We start from the raw sequence: 19,383 nt of genomic DNA on the forward strand, positions 1-19,383 counted from the left end.
TATTCACTAATGACATAATTAGGAACTTAAATGATCTAAAAACATGTAGAAAATTTATTAGATTTAAAGAGCTATCAAATAAAAGATCAATAATATAAAGTAAATAACCCACTATTTAAAAATTTACATAAGAGATAATTTTTGTTAAATACATAATTTTAAGTTAAAGATGCCTAGGTGTGGGAAGTCATCTTTATCTAGCAGAATCAGACGAGGTTGAGCCACAGGACACAGAGGCCTGACTTCTCAGAACTGGCAGACACAGAGGCCTATCCCAGATTGCCTGGGAGTATGTGGCACTGTGGGAGTGGTTCCCTGCCTGGTTATATAATAGTTTCCCTGAGCAAATTGGCTCCCCTAGCTCCACCCATCCTGTTCATCCCAGAAGAACCCCCTCCCCTTCCGGGTCCCTTTACCTGTGTGGCTATAAGTAAAGGAGAGTTGGGCTACTCCATGTTGTTAGAGGCCAGAGCTGGTATGGCCAGACCTGTCATGCCCCCTCTCATTTAAAGAGTACTGACTCTTTTGTGTGTTTATTAATTAGATAAAGTTTATGGGTAATTGATTGATTTATAGCCAACATTGTCCTCGCAGTTAAACCTTTTCTTATCCACTCGGGATGTGGCAGAAATCCCCACACCTAGGAATAAATCAAATTAGAATGTATAAGGACTCTTCACTGAAAGCTAAGAGTAAAAATGCATCCTAATGAAAATTTTCAGTAGAATTTTGATGGAAATTGACAAGCTGATTCTATTTGTGTAATCAAATGCACCAAGAATTAACAACCAAGAATCAATTAACAAAATCCAAAAATATGTGGCCATTTGGTTTATAACAATGTAACACTACAGAGCAATGACAGAAAGAATGATCTTTCTGATGAAAGATGCTATAGCTATTGCATATCCATATGGAAAAAAGAAGCTTGGTCCTTTACTTCACGCCATAGCAATTTCAGGTGGGTCATAGAAATAAATGTGAAAATAAAATCATATATCTGTTAAGAGAAAACATGAGCAAATATATTTATGATCTTGGGGTAAGCATAGATCTCCCTAGTGGGATACAAGAAAATATTAATTGAGAGGAAAATACTTGAAATGCAGTTGTACCTTGATCTCTGTGGGGGATTGTTTCTAGGATTCCATACAGATCCCAATATCTGTTTAAGTCCCTTTAATAAAAATGACATAATGTTTGTGTATTACCAATGCACATCATCCTACATATTTTAAGCCAGTTCTACATAATTTATAATATCTATTACAATATAAATTCTATGCAAGTAGTTGTTATACTATGTTGCTTTGAGAAGAATAACAAGAAAAATAAGTTTGTATGTGTTCAGAACAGATGCAATTTTGGGGAGTGGAATATCTTTCACCCACAGTTGGTCAAATCCATGAATGTGGAACCCACAAATAGGAAAGGTTGACTGCGTTGTACTATATTCAAATTAGGAATTCATGTTTATCAGGAGACACCTTAGGAAAGTCTTATGAAAGTAAAAATAGACATAGGAGAGTAAGAATAAATATTCTAATACATATCTCATGAAGGACTTTTATCCAGAATGTTAAAATCTCTATAACCACATTCTAATTAGGCAGACCATCCAATGAAAAAACAGGTGTAAATGACATGAACTAACACTTCACAACAAACTAATATCTACATATTCATTAATCATATGAAATGTAAGTTAACTTTAGTAATTATCAGGGAGGAAAGCGTTAGAAACACAATTTGGTAATACTGTATACCCATATCATTCCAAAAGCAAAGGGGACATTAAAACTTTCATGTCTCTGATTGCCTCCTTTCTGTTCCCCCAAACCTAGCAAGTTAAGAAAACACTGAGAGCAAGCCTGGGCCCAGATGTTCAGATGTATATGACCTTGAAGGACACAGATTTTCTTTTGAGGACTCTGGGAAATAGGGCAAGTTAGTGTTGTCTGTAGAAAGCTACTTTCTTGCCTGTATGCTGGGAGAGCTGCTTCTTGGGATACTGGTCAGACAAGCTCATTAAATAAGCCAAGGCTAACAATGTCACTGCTTCTGCAGCCAAACATATAAAGCCCCTGGGGGGGGACAGGTGCAGAACTGAGGGCACTGTGGAAAGGATACATGTCACTCATCCAGCCAGCTGCCACTGGACAGAGCACCACGAGGGACAGAGGTGCTGTCAACCTGTCACCACTGGCCTCCTCTTGGGCAGTCACTGACCTCTTGTAAGCGTTCCTCAATAAATTATGTCTCCCATGCTGTCTCCAGCTGCTTTCTCTGGCCTCTCAAGAACCTGTCCCACAACTCCCAAGTCAAGCAGCAGGGCAAAGAAAATCCTGTGAGTCTGGAAATGATGCAACTTAGAAGAGGAAATGCGTTGGGGGCGGCCTTCCGCCTCTACATGGGAAGGGAAGGCAGCTATTATGGATGCCTGGGGACCACCATGTGAGTATGGTAATGACCTCAAAGTCCCCAAGGATTTGGGGAAATACGGTTGCTTATGGGAAAGCCCTATGGCCTAGAGAAAAAGAAAGAGCTATGCAAGACAGCAGTAGCTATTGGGTGGCCCCTCCTAATGGTGGGGCAGGTAGCAAAGGAGGCAGAGCTGCAGGCCTAAGCCCAAGCTAACCAGTTGCAGGAGGAGTTAAAGTTGGAGCATGAAGCATGTTTAACTCAAGCAAGGACTGCTGAGCAATCCCTTGCCCGTGTGAGGAGTGCTGATGGACCTCTGCAAACTCTAGCCGGCTGCTTTGCTAAACTGAAACGTAAACACCACAAGCTACAGTAAGGACGGTGGTTACTTAAAAGGACTGGGATCCCCCTAAGTGGGACCCCTGTGAACCGAGCATCTCAGAAGAAAAGGATGAGGACTGGGACTGGGACAAGCCCATTGAGGTGCCAATACCAGGGACTAGTCCAGTCAAATCACAAAAGGTAAAGACAGATCAGCCCCAGTCAGTTGGGGTGGATGTTGAGGTCCTGCCCCTCCAGACCAGCACATACTGAATTGTTAGAACTGGGGAAGAAATTTAGGCAGGAAACCAGGAAAAATGTAACCGAATGGCTGCTGTGGCTTTGGGACACTGGTGTTAAAGGCACGCTCCTATCAGGGAGTAAAACGAGCTCCATTGCTTCAGTCACCACACACCTTACCCATTCAACTGTTAAGAGAACCATGCCGTCTCTTTATTGTCTTGGACTGATAACTGCCTATAAAAAGTGCTTGGTCAATCTGGGGAAGTTACTATGGCACCCCCAAGATGGCAATACATAGGAGAACTGCAAGACCTTCTAAGAGAGTTAGGGATGAAGCAGGCTGTTCATGCAGCAAGCTGCACCTGGTCCTGATAATGAAACATGCACACCAAAGATAAAGGTCACCGTTCTCCACATGGCTCCGAGACAACATTATGAAGTGCTGTTGTCAACTCAAGCCCTTTGGTAGGCCTTCCTGTCTCTCAAACAGCACAGGCTGTAGTTGATATGGGGGAAACTGAAAGGATTAGGAAGTGAGGGATACAAAGTATGGCTCAGAAGGTGGGAGAGAGGACAAAGGAAACACAACGGACTCAATAAGGAAAGTCAGGAGCAATGTACTTTAATGTGGGAAAGGCAACAATGATCTTTCAAAGTTCTTCCCCAAGTGTATTTACATAGCCCAACAATGTGTCATGGGATGGTAGCAGCAGCTCTGGCCTAGTAGACAAAACCTGACACAGTATCAGTGTTTCATTTTTCCCAGTCAGAGGAGGCTGCTCAAACAGTGGGGGTGCATCTCCACATCTCCAAGAGAGAGAAGGGGCCTTCAACTCCTCCCAATTGCAAAGACCTGGCCTGCCTGCCAAATACTTAGGGATTGTCTAGCTGGGCCCTGTTGTTATAGATCAAGTCCAAGTTTTCCCTTCTTCCAAACAGTCATGGACACTCTTGGGAGTGTTGAGATGCTGGGGTTCCCTCCTTTTCATACTTAGCACAGATGTTAAAACCATTGCATGATTTAATAAAATGACAGGGGACTGAGAACCTGAGAACATTGAGGCCTTTTCTCAAACAAGCTTGGCCCCATGCCCCTCTCAGAAGGCTACAACTTTGCTCTAATGAGTGAACATGCACACTGGACTGCTAGAGGAACACACCTACAGAAGGGCAAGGATACAAGGCCCTAACTTGTTTGGCTCAGAATATGGTACACCTATGGATGTAGACAATGACAAGGAAACACAACTTACTGATCACAGGTGCAATAATGGAATGAGAATTTGAACGTACATTGTCATTTCCACTTACCTTGTGACCCAGCTGCAGCAGGATTAATTGCATGAATGAATGGCTCATGAAACAACAACTAAATATGGAAGATGAATCCTTGGCAGGGTAGATCAAGCAACTGTGGATGGCCATCAGGAAATGGAAATGACTGCAGCACATGCCTCTCTGCTTGCTTGATGTTGGTATAAGAACACCATCTGATTCAAAGATGATGCCTAAGAAGGACACCTGCACATCACTAATGGGAATGCAGGATAACTTGCCATTACTGTTGTCACAGGACTTGCCGCAGGGGACCCTTATAGTCTACTGGCTATAGGAATGGCAATAGGGCCTCAATGGTTTGGGTTCCTACATCCATGGGCAAAGAGACTAGAACAAGACATAGAAATAGAAAAAAAATTACTAATTTTTCTCTAAGAGAAAAATGTGTAAAAACCTCACCTTTGTCATACTGTTTCTACTATTTAGAATGGCAAAATTGAAGAGCATGTGTCAGAGTGCATTCCTTCCCCTGGGGCTGGTTATAGGCATGTAGCACCCATGGGTGGCCATACCTGCCTTATTACTGGATTGGTCAATATACTTGGAAAAGACCTTACCAACCATACTACACCCTTCTCACTTTGTCTATAATCCCTACTAATTAGGAGTCAGCAAAAGCTAGGCATAGATAGCCCCAGTTGCCCGACGGCTTTACCCACTTGGTATACTTTTCCTTAAGCAACAAACATTGACAGTGAGTTTTCCAGGTTGAGGCTTTAGTTAAGCACCCTGCAGCTGCCTTAAATAATACAGTCAGAACTTTGCTTAATGAAGAAACTAATCAAATGCAGAAGGTGGTACTTCAGAGTAGAACAGTGCATGATATTCTATTTGCAGTATGGGGAGGTACTGGTGACTTCCTTGAGACGGGATGTTGTGTGTGTGTGTTCCTGATGATTATTATGTCTTTGACCTTACATCATTTGCAAACCTTTATTACTGCTGTAGGTAAATTTGGTATTGGTTCATTTCTGCTTGTTTACAATCTCTGCCTGCTTTCTGGAGGTATGTTGCATTCAGTCTACTTGCTTTCATAGCAGGTCTTCTCATGTTCTGTGGCAGTCTGTATTGCTTTGGTAAGATTTTGTTTTAATTTACATCTTGATGTGCTGTCCAAGAGATGTTATGGAAGATAAGTGTGACAGAATTGTAAGGGAAGGCAGGCACAAGCGGTGTGTAGTATATCATTCCCAAAGCAAAGGAGACATTAAAACTTTCATGTCTCTGATTGCCTCCTTTCTGTTCCCCCAAACCTAGCAAGTTAAGAAAACACTGAGAGTGAGAGCAAGCCTGGGCCCAGATGTTCAGATGTATATGACCTTGAAGGACACAGACTTTCTTCTGTGCACTCTGGGAAATAGGGCAAGTTAGTGTTGTTTGTAGAAAGCTACTTTCTTGCCTGTATGCTGGGAGAGCTGCTTCTTGGGATACTGGTCAGACAAGCTCATTAAATAAGCCAAGGCTAACAATGTCACTGCTTCTGCAGCCAAACATATAAAGCCCCTGGGGGGGGACAGGTGCAGAACTGAGGGCACTGTGGAAAGGATACATGTCACTCATCCAGCCAGCTGCCACTGGACAGAGCACCACGAGGGACAGAGGTGCTGTCAACCTGTCACCACTGGCCTCTTTTTTGAGGAGTCACTGACCTCTTGTTCCTCAATAAATCATGTCTCTCACACTGTTTCCAGGTACTTTCTTTGGCCTCTCAAGAACCTGCCCCACAACCTTGGCACAAGTGGCCTGTGAATGAGATAATATCCAACAGAATTTCTCTTAAAGAAGAAACATAAGTAACAGCAAGTGTGGACCAGAAGGCTCACTTTCCAAAAGTTCCCACTTGGAAACAAGCAGGTTGGGGCAACTATTTTGGAAATCTGCTAAACAAATACATAACCACTATGAGCCAGCAATTTCGTCCTTATATACTACACATAATGCATACATATAGCAGAAAGCACATGCAAAAATTTTAACTATAACTCTATTCATAATATTCAAAAACTGAAAATAAACCAAATGTCTATAAAAAATTAAGCAAGTGAATTGTGATGTGATCATACAATAGTGGAATACTTACTAGAAATGAAAATAAATGAAACTTAACCTCATGCAACATGGATAAATCTCACAAATACAAGATTTAGGGGAAAAGATAAGATTGAAAGAATGCATAATGTATGATTCCATTTATATAAAGTGTCAATCTGTAATGGTAAAATTGAGGAGAATGCAAGTCTTGGCTAGGGTTGAAGTCAGTACCTGGAAGGAGACACCAAAGTGCCTGGGCAATTTCAGTAGGGCTTTTCTCCCTCTTGTTTTCAGTTACAGAAGAGTGTCCATTTTGAAATTCTACTGGATTTGAATAATATTCCTGAAGACATAGAGGGGAAGGTTCTGGACATGAGAGATGTGCAGTAAAGGCACCAGGGAAAGGTGGTAGTCTGAACAATTTGAGTTTTCTAGCTTCCAACCTTTCTGAGGGACATAAAGTTAATTCCAAAGCAGTAAATCTGTGTACTGGGTGTGCAATATTTATGTGATATGCTGACTAAGGTAACAACACAGACAAACTGATATTTGATGAATGATTATTTATTTGACCAGCACTATGAGTTAAGAAAAGTAGGACACTGGAGCCACAGTGAGATAATCAACAGTTACATATTTTTTTATTTATAATAATCATATGAAATTTCCCAAACCCAGACACATTAATGTGAGTGATGGTCCTCAAGGAAGAGTAGAGTTGTTGAATGGAGATTCTGTATATTAATTTAAAGGCAAAACTAACTCCTCTGATTTCTCTTTTTCAAAAATATTCTCCCGTAGCTTTATGCACTTATCTTTCTCTTGTTCCAAACGTTCGATCTCCAGAGACAGTTTATACACCTCCAGGGCCATTTTCACCTCCTCCGGGTTTGGAAGACACTGCATGAGTTTTCCACCTATGATCACTTGTTCACAGCCTTGCGGAACTTCCTAAAGGTGATTAAAAGAGAGGAATAGGTAGAGGTGCATTCTGAGAGGAATAACAGGCAAAAGTGAGATTGACCTGAGGACTGGTCTGTGAAAAGGAAGTCAGGAAGACTTTGCCTCTGAGCAGGTGTCACAGCCCAGATCTGCTCTTGAGCAGCAAACAGGCACAATCAGAGCAGAAAAGAGGCAGAGCTGCAAAGGAGCCCAGAGCACTTCCATCATGGTGGCTGTGGGATATTCTGTTGACCAACCAGAAATGGAGCAAATGCTCAACACTTACAGTAGGAGACAATGGAGCCAGGGGTTGGGGGAACTGGGTTCAGAAGACCTTCAAGAATAGAGTTTTGACTCGAGCCCTAGAATCAAAAAACTTGCTTCTCTCAGCTCACCACAGTGCTTTGAGATTGAAATGACTAATTTTTGGTGAATTATTTAGGCATCCAGACAAAAGTCAGATGTCATCATCATCATCATCATCATCAAAGGACAGACTTTGAGGAGACTACTATTTTTAGGGGTTGAGAGTCCAGTACTTCTCTGAATTGTGCCACTTACCTTCTTACACTTGGGCACCTCTGGTTGCCAGGTTTTGTTCACTGAGCAAGTGATACTTTGGGGACCAACAACACTATAGCCAAAGTCACATTGAACGGTGATGTTTTCCAATGCAACATAATGATCCTTCTCCCTGGCCAGCCTGCCATTTTCTATCACTGGTTTTGGGCACAGAACTAAAAGGGAAACATATTTTGATTGTTGTATCTTTTTCAGAAAAAGGCATCAAAACAGCATAAGATAATAAAAATGATGACAAACATTGATCATAATTATACTTAGGCTCTTCAAATTGTTCTAAACACTTTCATTTTTTTTTCCTTTTTGTGGGGGGGGGGGTGCTGGGGATTGAACCCAGGGCCTTGTGCTTACAAGGCAAGCACTCTACCACCTGAGCTATATCCCCCAACCCAAACCCTTTCATTTTAATATTTGTGATAGTCAATACTTACTGAGTAATATATGCATCTATTTTGTTTTTATTTGCCTTATTTCATTTAATCCTCATTACCATATGAATTAGCTACTATTATTATTTTACCAACAATGAAATTGTCACATAGATTTTAGAGTCTGTGCTCCTGACTGGTGCCCCCACAGTTTTGATCTGTATATGTACTTTTCATTGTCTCAGGTTCATAATCTTCCTGGGGTCAGTGAGACAGTGGTGTTTGTTAGTAAAATGGTGAAGGTACAATGCACAATGTAGAAACAGACTCTTGATTCATCTTGTTTCTGCATCAGTGATCAAACAAGAGCATCATCAGGTCATCAAAAATGGAAATGGGAAGATCATGGGAAAAATGGTGGCCATCATGAGGTTTTAGTGGAGATATCCAGTACCTCATGACTTGAGAATTCACACTTGACATTCCTCTCCTTTGGATAGTTGGAAAGAAATTCAAGAGATTTTCCATTCTCAATGAAAACTTTACTAGCAACACAAAGATATTCTCAGATAAAATGCATTGTCTCTACACATTCTGGAAAGATACAAAACAACCTAATAGTAGAGGCTGCCCCTAGAAATGGGCTAACTGTCCCCACAGGATTCTGGAGTGGGAAGTAACTTTCACTTTTAATGTCTTTGTCAATGGATTTTTAAAGGTTACCATTCATGATTTAGATATTCCAAATATATAAATAAAAGGCAAAATTTAGGCAGTCTTTGATCAGCAGGAAACATTGCTCTCAATATTTTGTAACTCTACCTTCAGTGGACTATGAGTGGAGTTACCTTTATATTGGGAAGGTGAAGGTGGCCAGCAAAAAGATCTGCATGAGATGTCATGGTTCTTAAGTCTGTGACATCCAAGAGAATGGGCCCTGCATCCGGTAAGTAACTTCATAATACATCATACATAATAGAAGGTGAAGAGGCAAGAGAGGGTAGAGCTCACTGAACCCAGTTTTATAAACCCTCTCTCACAATGATTAGTTTACTCCCTTGACTAGGACATTAATCCATCCCTGAGGTCCCTGTTCTCAAGCCCAATTACCTCATTAAGTCCTTATTGCACTGGGGATTATGTTTCCAAACAAGAATGACTTTTGCTGTCCATATTTCTGACAGCATTTTCATCACAACCACATAAATAATCTCTAAAAAGTTCCTGACTTTCCCTAGTCTCTTTATTCTGGGCCCTCACCATAATCCCCCTCAATTGTCAGTTCAAGATAATACAGGCTTTTACCAGCATTTGCTTCAAAACTATTCCAAACTCTACCCCTTACCAGTTCAAAAACCACTCTTACATTTTTATGTATTTGTTATAGCCACAACCCCACTTCTCAGTACTGATTTTCTATCTTAGTTCATTAACCATTGCTATAACTGAATAGCACATACTGGGTAATTTATAAAAAAAAAAAAATGGTTATTTAACTATATGGTTCTGGAGGCTGGGAAGTCCAAAAGCATAACACCTACACCTGGCAAGTGCCTTTGTGCCATGTCACAACATGGCAGAAGATGAAAGGGAAGAGTGAATAAGCCTGTAAGAGAGAGCAGAACTAATTGAACTCACTTCTATAACAACCCATTTGCCAGATAACTAAACCACTGCCCAAATAATGGCACAAATCTGTTCATAAGGGTTTCACCCCTAGAACCCAATCACCTCTTAAAGGCCCCATGTCCCACCGTGTACTACTGTTATACCAGAGATTAAATTTCCAACATATGAACTTTTGAAATATACATTCAAACTAAAGAAGCAGGTATTGAAAGACATTTCTTGTACTGTCTGTAAGCAATTCTGGAAGGTGAACTTCAAACTTGGTGAGAGTGGTGAAAAGTTTGAGCTTATAGTTTCATATCAATAAGATGCCCCCAAGTCTGGTGGTTTGATTTTTATCCATATTGCTATTGGAGCATTATAATTATACATAATGGTGGAATTCATTGGTACATATTTGCTCATGTGGTACATATTTGCTCATGGACATTTTTTAACAGTATAATTTGGTCAATAACATACCCCAGTATATTTCCTTCCCCCCTTTTGCCTCCCCTCAATCCCCTTATTCTACTCTGGTGAACTCCTTTCAATTTTTGTGAGATACTTCCTCCCATACAACTTTCTTTTCCTTTTTCCTCTCTAACTTCCACATATGAGAGAAAACATGACCCTTGACTTCGGAGTTTGGCTTATTTTGTTTAACATAATGTTCTCAAGTTCTGCTCATTTTCCTTCAAATGACATAATTTCATTCTTCTTTATGGATGAATAAAACTCCACTGTGTATATATGCCATATTATCTTTATCCATTCATCCACTGATGGAAACCCAAGGCTGGTTTTATAGTTTGGCTATTGTGAATCATGTTGCTGTAAACATGGATTTTCAAATATTGGTATAGTATGCTGACTTTAATCCTTTAAGATAAATACTGAGAAGTGGTATAGCTGGGTCATATCATGATTCCATGAATAGTTTTTTAAGGAACCTTGATACTTATTTCTATAGTGGTTATACTAATTTATAATCCCACCAACAGTGTAAAAGTGGTGATTTCTAATCAGTTCCAATGTTCCCATTCAAGTTTTGACCCCTTGGGGAACTTGTCAAAACTCAAACAATCACATTGCTTTCAATGTGAAATGCTTTGTGGAAGGAAAGCAACTTGAGTTGAAAGAACTCCTATTTTATAGGAACTGTTTTTAAACATGGATCACAAGAGTTTGGGTATGAAAGGTTGAGTTCGGCTAGAGTCCTGTTAAACTAGAATCATTTTTAATGGACATCAGGCTAAGTTCAGGAATGTTCATCTGTGGAAAGTGTAAAGGTTTCTAATAGATGCAGGATCAACAGTCTATCTCCAGCTTTCCCCAAAACACAGCACCATAAGGACATGATACTGTGTGTTAGATTTAGACAATGGTTGCCGGGTTAAACCAAAAACCATGAAATGATGGGGTAGTTCTGCTGGAAGGACACTGTCTCAGGTTCCACAAACCTATGTGAAAATTTTCAATGAATCTATTGCACTGTGGATGTCAGAGAAAGTCCTATGTTGAAGGATGGTTTCTGTAAAGGCTGAAACTAAACAGAATTTTGAAATGTTGTATTTTCTAAAAATGAAATAATTTAAAAATTATGAACATGAATATTTATTTTTTAAAAGCCTCTACTGGACTTTTTCATACATTTTTTTCAAATTCATGTAGCACTATTTGTATTTAACCAAACTAGTTAGCTCATCTTTTCCCAAACATGTCTTATGCATTTTTATTTCTCTTTATTTCCTCCAGGGATCCTAATTTATTAGAATACTCTTGCTTCTGTATTCATTATCTCAAATCTCACTCACTCTCTGAAGCCTTTTCCTAGGATTCCCATACCCAGTGACTGTTCTTTTCTTTTATAACACTCGTTAGCAATAGATTACTTGGAATTATTTATTCAGTTCTTATCATGTCTCAAATATTACACATACACAATGCCTACAGGGACCCATTTAAATCTTGCAACAACCACAGAGATAGATATTTTCATCTCTATTTTGTAGATAATGGGACAGAGGCTGAAGGAAGTGGAGCACATTGCACCAGGTGACACACCCATTAAGTTTCAAGGGTGAGATTAGATTTCTGTGTGCTGTCTTTACACTCTACTCTTTGAAGCAATTGTTGAGCAGCTCCCATATACTAAATTGTACATTATTCTCTCCACTTTGATATCAGAGACCATGTCTTATAACATTTTATATCCCTAACAACCATTTTCTTGCTCTGAACATTGATAGAATAGAGGACATTTTCACCTATATGAAAGCCCAGATATTACATCTGATGCTTTGTAAAATTTCTTTCAAATACCCCATTAGATAAGAATTTTAATTTTTCATGTTAAAAATTGCATACATATTTATGTTGTGCACTGCACTAAGTTTTGGTGAAAAATAAACTTTGGCCATGTGAATGATTGAATTGTAATATCAACCAGTGTACAATAAAGTGTCAAGATAAGTGCAGAGGATAAATCTTACAGAGGGAGAGAGATAAGCTACTGGCTAGAGTACTACAGAAACAATTTGTAAGAAAGAATAAAGGAATTTGGAAAGTTGAATAGAAAGATTGATAGATGAGAAGTGTGGAAACATTTCATATGGGATAACAGAACTAGCAAAGCTTAAGGTTCCAAAGCTTGTTAATAGAGAACATGTGCAATGGGAACGTGGTCATAGGGTCTATCGTACCTACCATTTAATGTGTTACCTGAAAAGAGACAATATGGCAGATCATTGGAGTATTAAAATCCAGCAAAGCCATCAGTCAAGAATGACATCCTTCAGGACAGAGACACTGTCTCCCAGGATACAGTATGTACATTGAATCACTGGTCAGTGTCTGTGTATAGTTGTGTATTCAACAGGTAGAATACATGGGTCCAGAAACTAAAGAGTAGAAATATCACTGATGCTCATTATAATTAATCCCACTGGCCCACTTGCATAATGTATTTCTGCCTTGTGGCTTCAACTTGAGCGTATTAGAGGTCCTTATAGCCCGTATTCAGGGCAACACGATTGAGCAGTGGACACTGAAGTTCCACTGATTCTGAAACTATGGTTTCCACCTGATTGCACTAGTCTCCTTATGCTGTTGGAACAGCTCATGTGGGGGAAACTTGCTATACCAAAAGGGCCACAAACCATGCTCACCACAAAGAGCTATGACATCTGGTATGTAATGGATGCATGGAAGAATATGTATAGAATCCAGGATATTCACGATGGCATCTCTTGATGCTTCCATAGCCGGGATTAACAGTACGTGGGCAATTATACACCAAGAAATCCCATTCATGAGAGATAAAAGCCAGGATTACCACATCTAAAGAGAAAACTGAACCCACTCAAGTACCAAGTGAAAATGTAGCATGGGTAATATTGATGGGAGATTATGAGTATCAGTCACAGCCTCAAGATCAGATGCAAGTTAGTCCACTCATCCTCCTTCACAGTGATCTTTAAGAGACTGGGGCCAGCCACCACTCTAAAGAGTCTCTAGTAGTACAATTCATAAGGGGTCATGAACAGTTCTGATTAGGGAAAAGGATACCCCACAGCAGATGCTTTCATTCCCAACTCACAGCCCTTTGGACCACCTCGCATTACAGTCTCAGATGGTGTATACAGTTCTACACAAGTTCAGGTTTATGTTGAAGGTGTTCTACAGAAGTATTCACTGTCAATCTCTTAGTTTTACTTTATCACATCTTTCTCTGAAGCTTAAAGAAGCAGAGTTAGAACTGAACTGCTACAGACATTTGATTTTGAAAGCCATTCCTTATACTTCTTAGTAGCCCCCCAAAATTGAGCTCCTGAATATTTATTATAGTCACCTTTCCTTTTTTTCTTCCTCTCCCTCATCTTCCACTTTTACTCCCCTGTATGACCTCCAAAATTAACTACTGGCCCCCAAGTTACTTGTTCTCAAGTTTTGCTTTTCTAGTAACCCATACTATGATATTCAACAAGCTATCATGTTGATGTGAAGAATCATTCATTATGAAGATACCTCCAAGAGGAGGGTATTTTCAGTACCTTACACTGATCGGAGACAGATATTTACTGCCCTAGATGCTTATTTCTTCTAAGTTTGGCATGTTAACAGAGGTGGTTCAGCAGGTCTGAGTCAGAGCAAGGAAGGAAAAGGTCAATGTCAGTCATGAGGCTCCAAAGGCTTCCCCTTCCTAACACAGTCACTTTCTCAACCTGAGAGTGTCCATGGTTACATAATTTATTAAATAATTTTTTCTCCCTTGACTTATAAATACAAATGTTTGTGCAATGGTGTTGCTCTTTACTAAAACATTAACCACGGTGCTTGTTAACAAGAAATGCAGTGAAAGTGATAAAATGAGACTTTGAAAGATTTCATCAAGTTTACTGTTTTTTTCTGATAAGAAATGTCTATAAATTACCCCACTATTACACCTTACTCTATAGCTGCCTTGCACAGTGCTAGTGCTGTGTATTGGTGACACCCTTTGCACAATACTTTATAGAAAACAATCTCTCATTTACCTGGTTTTAAGAAGTTTAGTCTTCTGCAGGACAATATGGGATCATTTGAAGGATCTGGGAAATAATAAGTTCCCTCAAAATTCTTACCTGGCTTACACTCTGGCATTTGAGGCTTCCAAGTGCCATCTTCTTGGCATGAACTCTTTCCATCAGGAGAGGCAGGGTAATAACCTTCTTCACACATATAGAAAATAAAGTCTCCAGAGGCATAGGCGCACACACTAGTGAAATCCCTCTTTTCACGTACGATTTTGATTCTCTCCAGATTTGGTGTTGGGCAACACATTCCTGATGGATGAAAACAATGATGTTCATGTTTAATGAAATCATAAGGGAAACATGCCTTTGGCTAAAACTCTGACTCTACCTTATAAAAGATTCTAATAATCAAACTCATAAAAGCAGAAGGCTGAATTGTGGTTTGGGGAGTTGAGGGAAGGAGAAACCTTTGAGAGTAGGAAGATTCTCAACAGGAATAAAATTTAAATTGTGTAACATGAATAAATTCTAGAAATCTGCTATACAACATAGTACCTGAGTTAACAAATAAACTATTTAACACTGAACGTCTTTCATTGTCTGCATGCCAAATGTGCTCCACACACCAGACAAGCTCAGCTCCATCCTGGATCTCATGAACGGCAAATGTGGGGTTGGCCTGAGGGACCCCAAGTCCAGTTGGTCGAGCTGAACAGCAAGCTCAGCACCATCTCAGCGGGCTGTCATTTGACATGTTTTTTTTTTTTTTTTTTTATCACAAATTAAAAGAAAAAAAATGAAGAAAAAGGAATAGAACAAGAAGGCAGAGTAAGACCATCCTTTGATCATCTCCCTATAACCATGTTCTTGAGCAACTATTCATACACAGAAGTACCTTTGTAAGGGGACAAATAGAAAGGACGGTGGGAACTCTAGGTTAAGAGAATAATTCCATAAAATGAGCCCCCTCTACTGACTTCCCACATGCTTTCTTTGCCAAAAAGCAATCTGCCTGCTGCCCCACCTGGCCTGAGGGGACAGGGTATGTCACATTCCTCAACAAACTGAAGCAGACAAGGAAGGTCAGTCAGTCAGTGTAGATAACAAATGAACAAGGATGGTGACTGGTTATCAAACAAAGAAGACAGTGGATTTCTAACATCTCACCTCCCATGATTAACCCCTATGCTCCTGTTCCTCCTTACCCTTAGGCACATACACAGAGAAGAAAAAGAAGGGGGGGTGTATTTCCTGGGGTCTATAAAAGAGCAAGACACACCCACTCCTAGGGACACCTAGCTCTGGGCCCCCTTTTCTTTGGAGAAGTCTACTGCCCCTGTCACTTTCTTAAATATAACTTGTTTTCTGCGCTTGCCCACCAAGTTTCTCTAGTGTTTAATCTTCAACACAGGGGGAACAAGGATCCCTTCCTGATCCCCAGGACTGTTATCATTTTCACAAGAACTAAGGAAACCAGGTAAGAGATCATAGTACCTGGCTTTAGCAGGATAACAAGAAAATATGCATTGAATAAGGCAGGAAAGAAAGAGTTGTATACATTACCCTTCCTCCAACTCCAAGGAGCGCAATGGAGAGAGACAGACAGAGAGAGAGAGAGAGAGAGAGAGAGAGAGAGAGATGAGAGAATGTGTATATGTCTTGCTTGGGGGAAAGAGGAAACTAAATGGAGACTTTCGACTTGAAATCCAACACCAGGACTTCTGCTGCAGAACTCAATACTAAGCAGTGCCCATGGCCCTTGCTCCCAGGCCAGTGGCTATTGACAGAACCTCTGAAGACACTCAGAAACCAAAGATCTCAAAGAACAAACCTGTATTCTGGCCTGCCCCACTGCTGCTGAAGTGTGGACCTAGAGCAGTCCCCCAGGGTCCTTGCAGCTGTGAGCTTTCTGTGTGACTCAGCTTAGCATCAGCCTTAGTGGCCAAAGAATTGCCTCTACCTTCCCTCCCTGAAATTTGGGCAATACATATGGAGGAAGACTGCCTTGGTTGAGGGTAGAACAAGGAAATAAGCTCAGGTTTTTGCTTTGAAACTCAGTGCTGGGTTTGCTATGGTGAAACCAACACTGGGGAGAATCCAAGAACCCTGCCCCAGGCCAGTACCCATAGACAGACTCACCATAGCCCTGCTTCCAGGTGGAGACCCATGGCTGTGGTGGAATGAGCTTGTGTTACAGTATGTACCTCTGGCAGGTTACAGTGTTCTCAGGCCACAAATAGACAACAGCAGAAGGAAGGCTATAGAAAAGGGAGATCCTTGTTCCTGCCCCTGTGCTCTGCTAGTCTTGGCAGGCTGTAGACTCCAGGCATGATCCAGTAGTGCACTGACCATGATGACCACAGACTGCCCACCTCAGAAAGAATCCTGTGGCACACGATTGCATGCCCGTGACTGTGGGTAAGGATGACGTTCCTGTCCTGGCCCCAGACAAGTCTGGATGACCCATGTTGTTAGGGATGGACTAATGTTAAGTACTCCCCCTATCCATCCTGAACACTGACAGTAAATTTGTGACAAATTTGGACTTAGGGCACCCTTGATTGCTGAAACACCATCCCCAGACTCACAGTAAACCTGGACTTAGGATGCCAACTAGTACTGAAATAGCATCAGTAAACACAGACTCAGAGAACCTGCTTAGAATTTCTGGAAGAATGGGCATAAACACATCCAGACTACAATTGTGAGAAACAGAAAATTCCAGTGGTCCTTTTTCAAAATACAGTATTTAGCTTAAAATGTAAAATGACTTGGGGTGTAAGAAAGGCAGCTGGAGGGGAGAACAGAATGGAAAGTGACAACAGGTAATACCTGAGTGTAAAAATTCACAGTCCCCCCAACTTACCAACAGATAAACTGTGTATTTGCCAAAAGGCACTCAATCCAAGGGGACTTACCCACCACAAGAAAACAAAGAGAGGAAGGAACAATTAAAGGTAGATTTCTTTAAATAACCAATGAGAGACAGTAAAACCTAGGTGATGTTCGGGAAGACTGCACCCCATAGTACTCAGCCAGTGAGGAACCAGGGGAGAGATTTTGCACTCCAGGGGATAAAACTCTGGTTATAACCAATCTGGGGGTCCCTGACCACTAGGCACCTAATCTTTGCAAGACCATCATTAAAGTAAAACTTCACTTTTTTACCATTCCTTGTGTCTCCTAGTCAATTCTTCAAGCTTGAACAAGTGAGCGTGTTTCTCACACAACGATAGGAATAAATATAAAATCTTAGGATGAGCAGACATTATCATACACAAACACACCAAGAACTTTCATGGAACCATGATCTCACCTAATGGACAAAATAAGGTATCAGAAATTGACCAAGTGATAGAATGTGAAATCTCTCAGAATTCAAGAGTTGTTTAAAGGAAATTCAATGAGCTTCAAGAAAACACAGAGAAATAACTCAGTAATTTACCACACGAACCTAACAAAGAGATTAAAATAATTTTAAAAAATCAAACAGAAACCCTGATGCTGAAAAGTACAGTTAAGTGAAATGAAAAACATTTTAGAAGACATCAATGACAAAATCATCAACAGAAGAAAGTCAGTAAACTCAAATGCAGGGTATTTGAAAATACAGTCAGAAAAAGAAAAGAAAAAGAAGAGGTATGAAGAAAACTTTGAAGAACTATTTGAAGGACAGCACTGAAAAAGTAAATATGTGGGTGGTTGGAGTTCAAAGAGGAACTTAAGAATGTCCAAAATGTATTAAGTTTATTCAAAGAGATAATAACATAAAACACCCAAAATGTAGAGAAGGCTGAAAATATCTAGGCAAATAATATTAAAGGGCAATCAGATTCAAGTCAACCAAGTCTACCCCAAGGTGTAGTATGATAAAACTGTCAAATATTAGACATAAAGAGAGAATTCTAAATGAAGCAAGATGAAAGAAGCGAGTAACACATAAGGGGGTTTCTATTCATTTGACAACAGATTTTTCAGAAGAAAGCTTACAGGCCAGGAAGGAGTGGGAGGACATATTCTGAACTAAAATTACTGCCAGTGAAGAATTCTGTACTCACCAAAGCTATCCTTCAGAAATGAAGGAGAGATAAAAACATTCCTACGTAAACATAAGCTGAGAGAATTTACCTTACAAATGTCTCAGCAAATCTACCTTACAAAAAATGCTAAAGAAAGTTCTTCAAACTGAAAGAGATACTAATGAGCAAAAATAAAACATTGGAAGTTATAAAACTCACTAGTTATAGTAACTGTACAGACACATTTAGAATGTTCTAATATTGTAAACATGATATATGTACCACTTATGTCCTTATTGTGAAAACTAAAATAAGAATTAATTTAAAACTAATATAACTACATTAACATTAGTATGTTTATAGATAGGCAACATAAAAAGATATAATATAGAGCATGAAAAATTCAAAATGTAGAGAGGAATGGAATGTACTTGTAGAATTTTTTATTATTTCCTTTGTTTCTTTTCTTATCTTTACAATGTCAAGTTGTTATTAGTTCAAAAAATTTGATATGATAGTCAAGGAATCAAGAAAGGGAGAAAAACACACACACAAAAATTACAAAACAAATACCAAAATGACAATAGTAAGACCTTACCTATCAATAACTATCTTCAATGTAAACAGATTAAATTGTTCAATGGAAGACACAGTCTGACTGACTTGATTAAAAAACAAGCAAATAAATAAGACCCAAGTGGATCCTGCTTACAAAAAAACTTATGTCACCTGTAAAGACTATTTTAGTTCTAGTTTTAGTTTAGTGTCACTTTAACTAAAATATCCAAGAAGAACAACTCAAGGAAAAAAAGTTCATTTGGGGTTCACAGTTCCAGAGGTCTCTGTCCATAGACAATAGACTTCATTACTCTGGACCCAAGGCAAGACAGCACATCACAGGGGAAGGGCCCAGTAGAGGGAAGCTGCTCAGTTCATGATGGGATCAGGAAGCAAAAAGAAGGGGGAAAGGAAGGAAGGAGCCAGAGGGAAATG

General features: G+C 39.8%; 1 protein-coding gene across 1 annotated transcript in view; it reads right to left on the reverse strand.

The window, feature by feature from the left end:
* Positions 1-7,036: 7,036 nt before the first annotated feature.
* Positions 7,037-19,383, reverse strand: part of LOC306642250 (zona pellucida sperm-binding protein 3 receptor-like) — a 36,233-nt gene continuing 23,886 nt past the window's right edge. The window contains exons 9-11 of the mRNA XM_079107873.1: positions 14,480-14,680; positions 7,858-8,033; positions 7,037-7,305 (exon numbers count right to left, since the gene is read on the reverse strand). Coding sequence (XP_078963999.1) covers positions 7,096-7,305; positions 7,858-8,033; positions 14,480-14,680 — 587 coding nt within the window. The 3' untranslated portion in view covers positions 7,037-7,095. The remainder of the gene's footprint in view (positions 7,306-7,857; positions 8,034-14,479; positions 14,681-19,383) is intronic.

The sequence above is a fragment of the Sciurus vulgaris genome, assembly GCF_902686455.1.
Source record: "Sciurus vulgaris genome assembly, chromosome: 12".
In the NCBI taxonomy this organism is placed as follows: domain Eukaryota; kingdom Metazoa; phylum Chordata; class Mammalia; order Rodentia; family Sciuridae; genus Sciurus; species Sciurus vulgaris.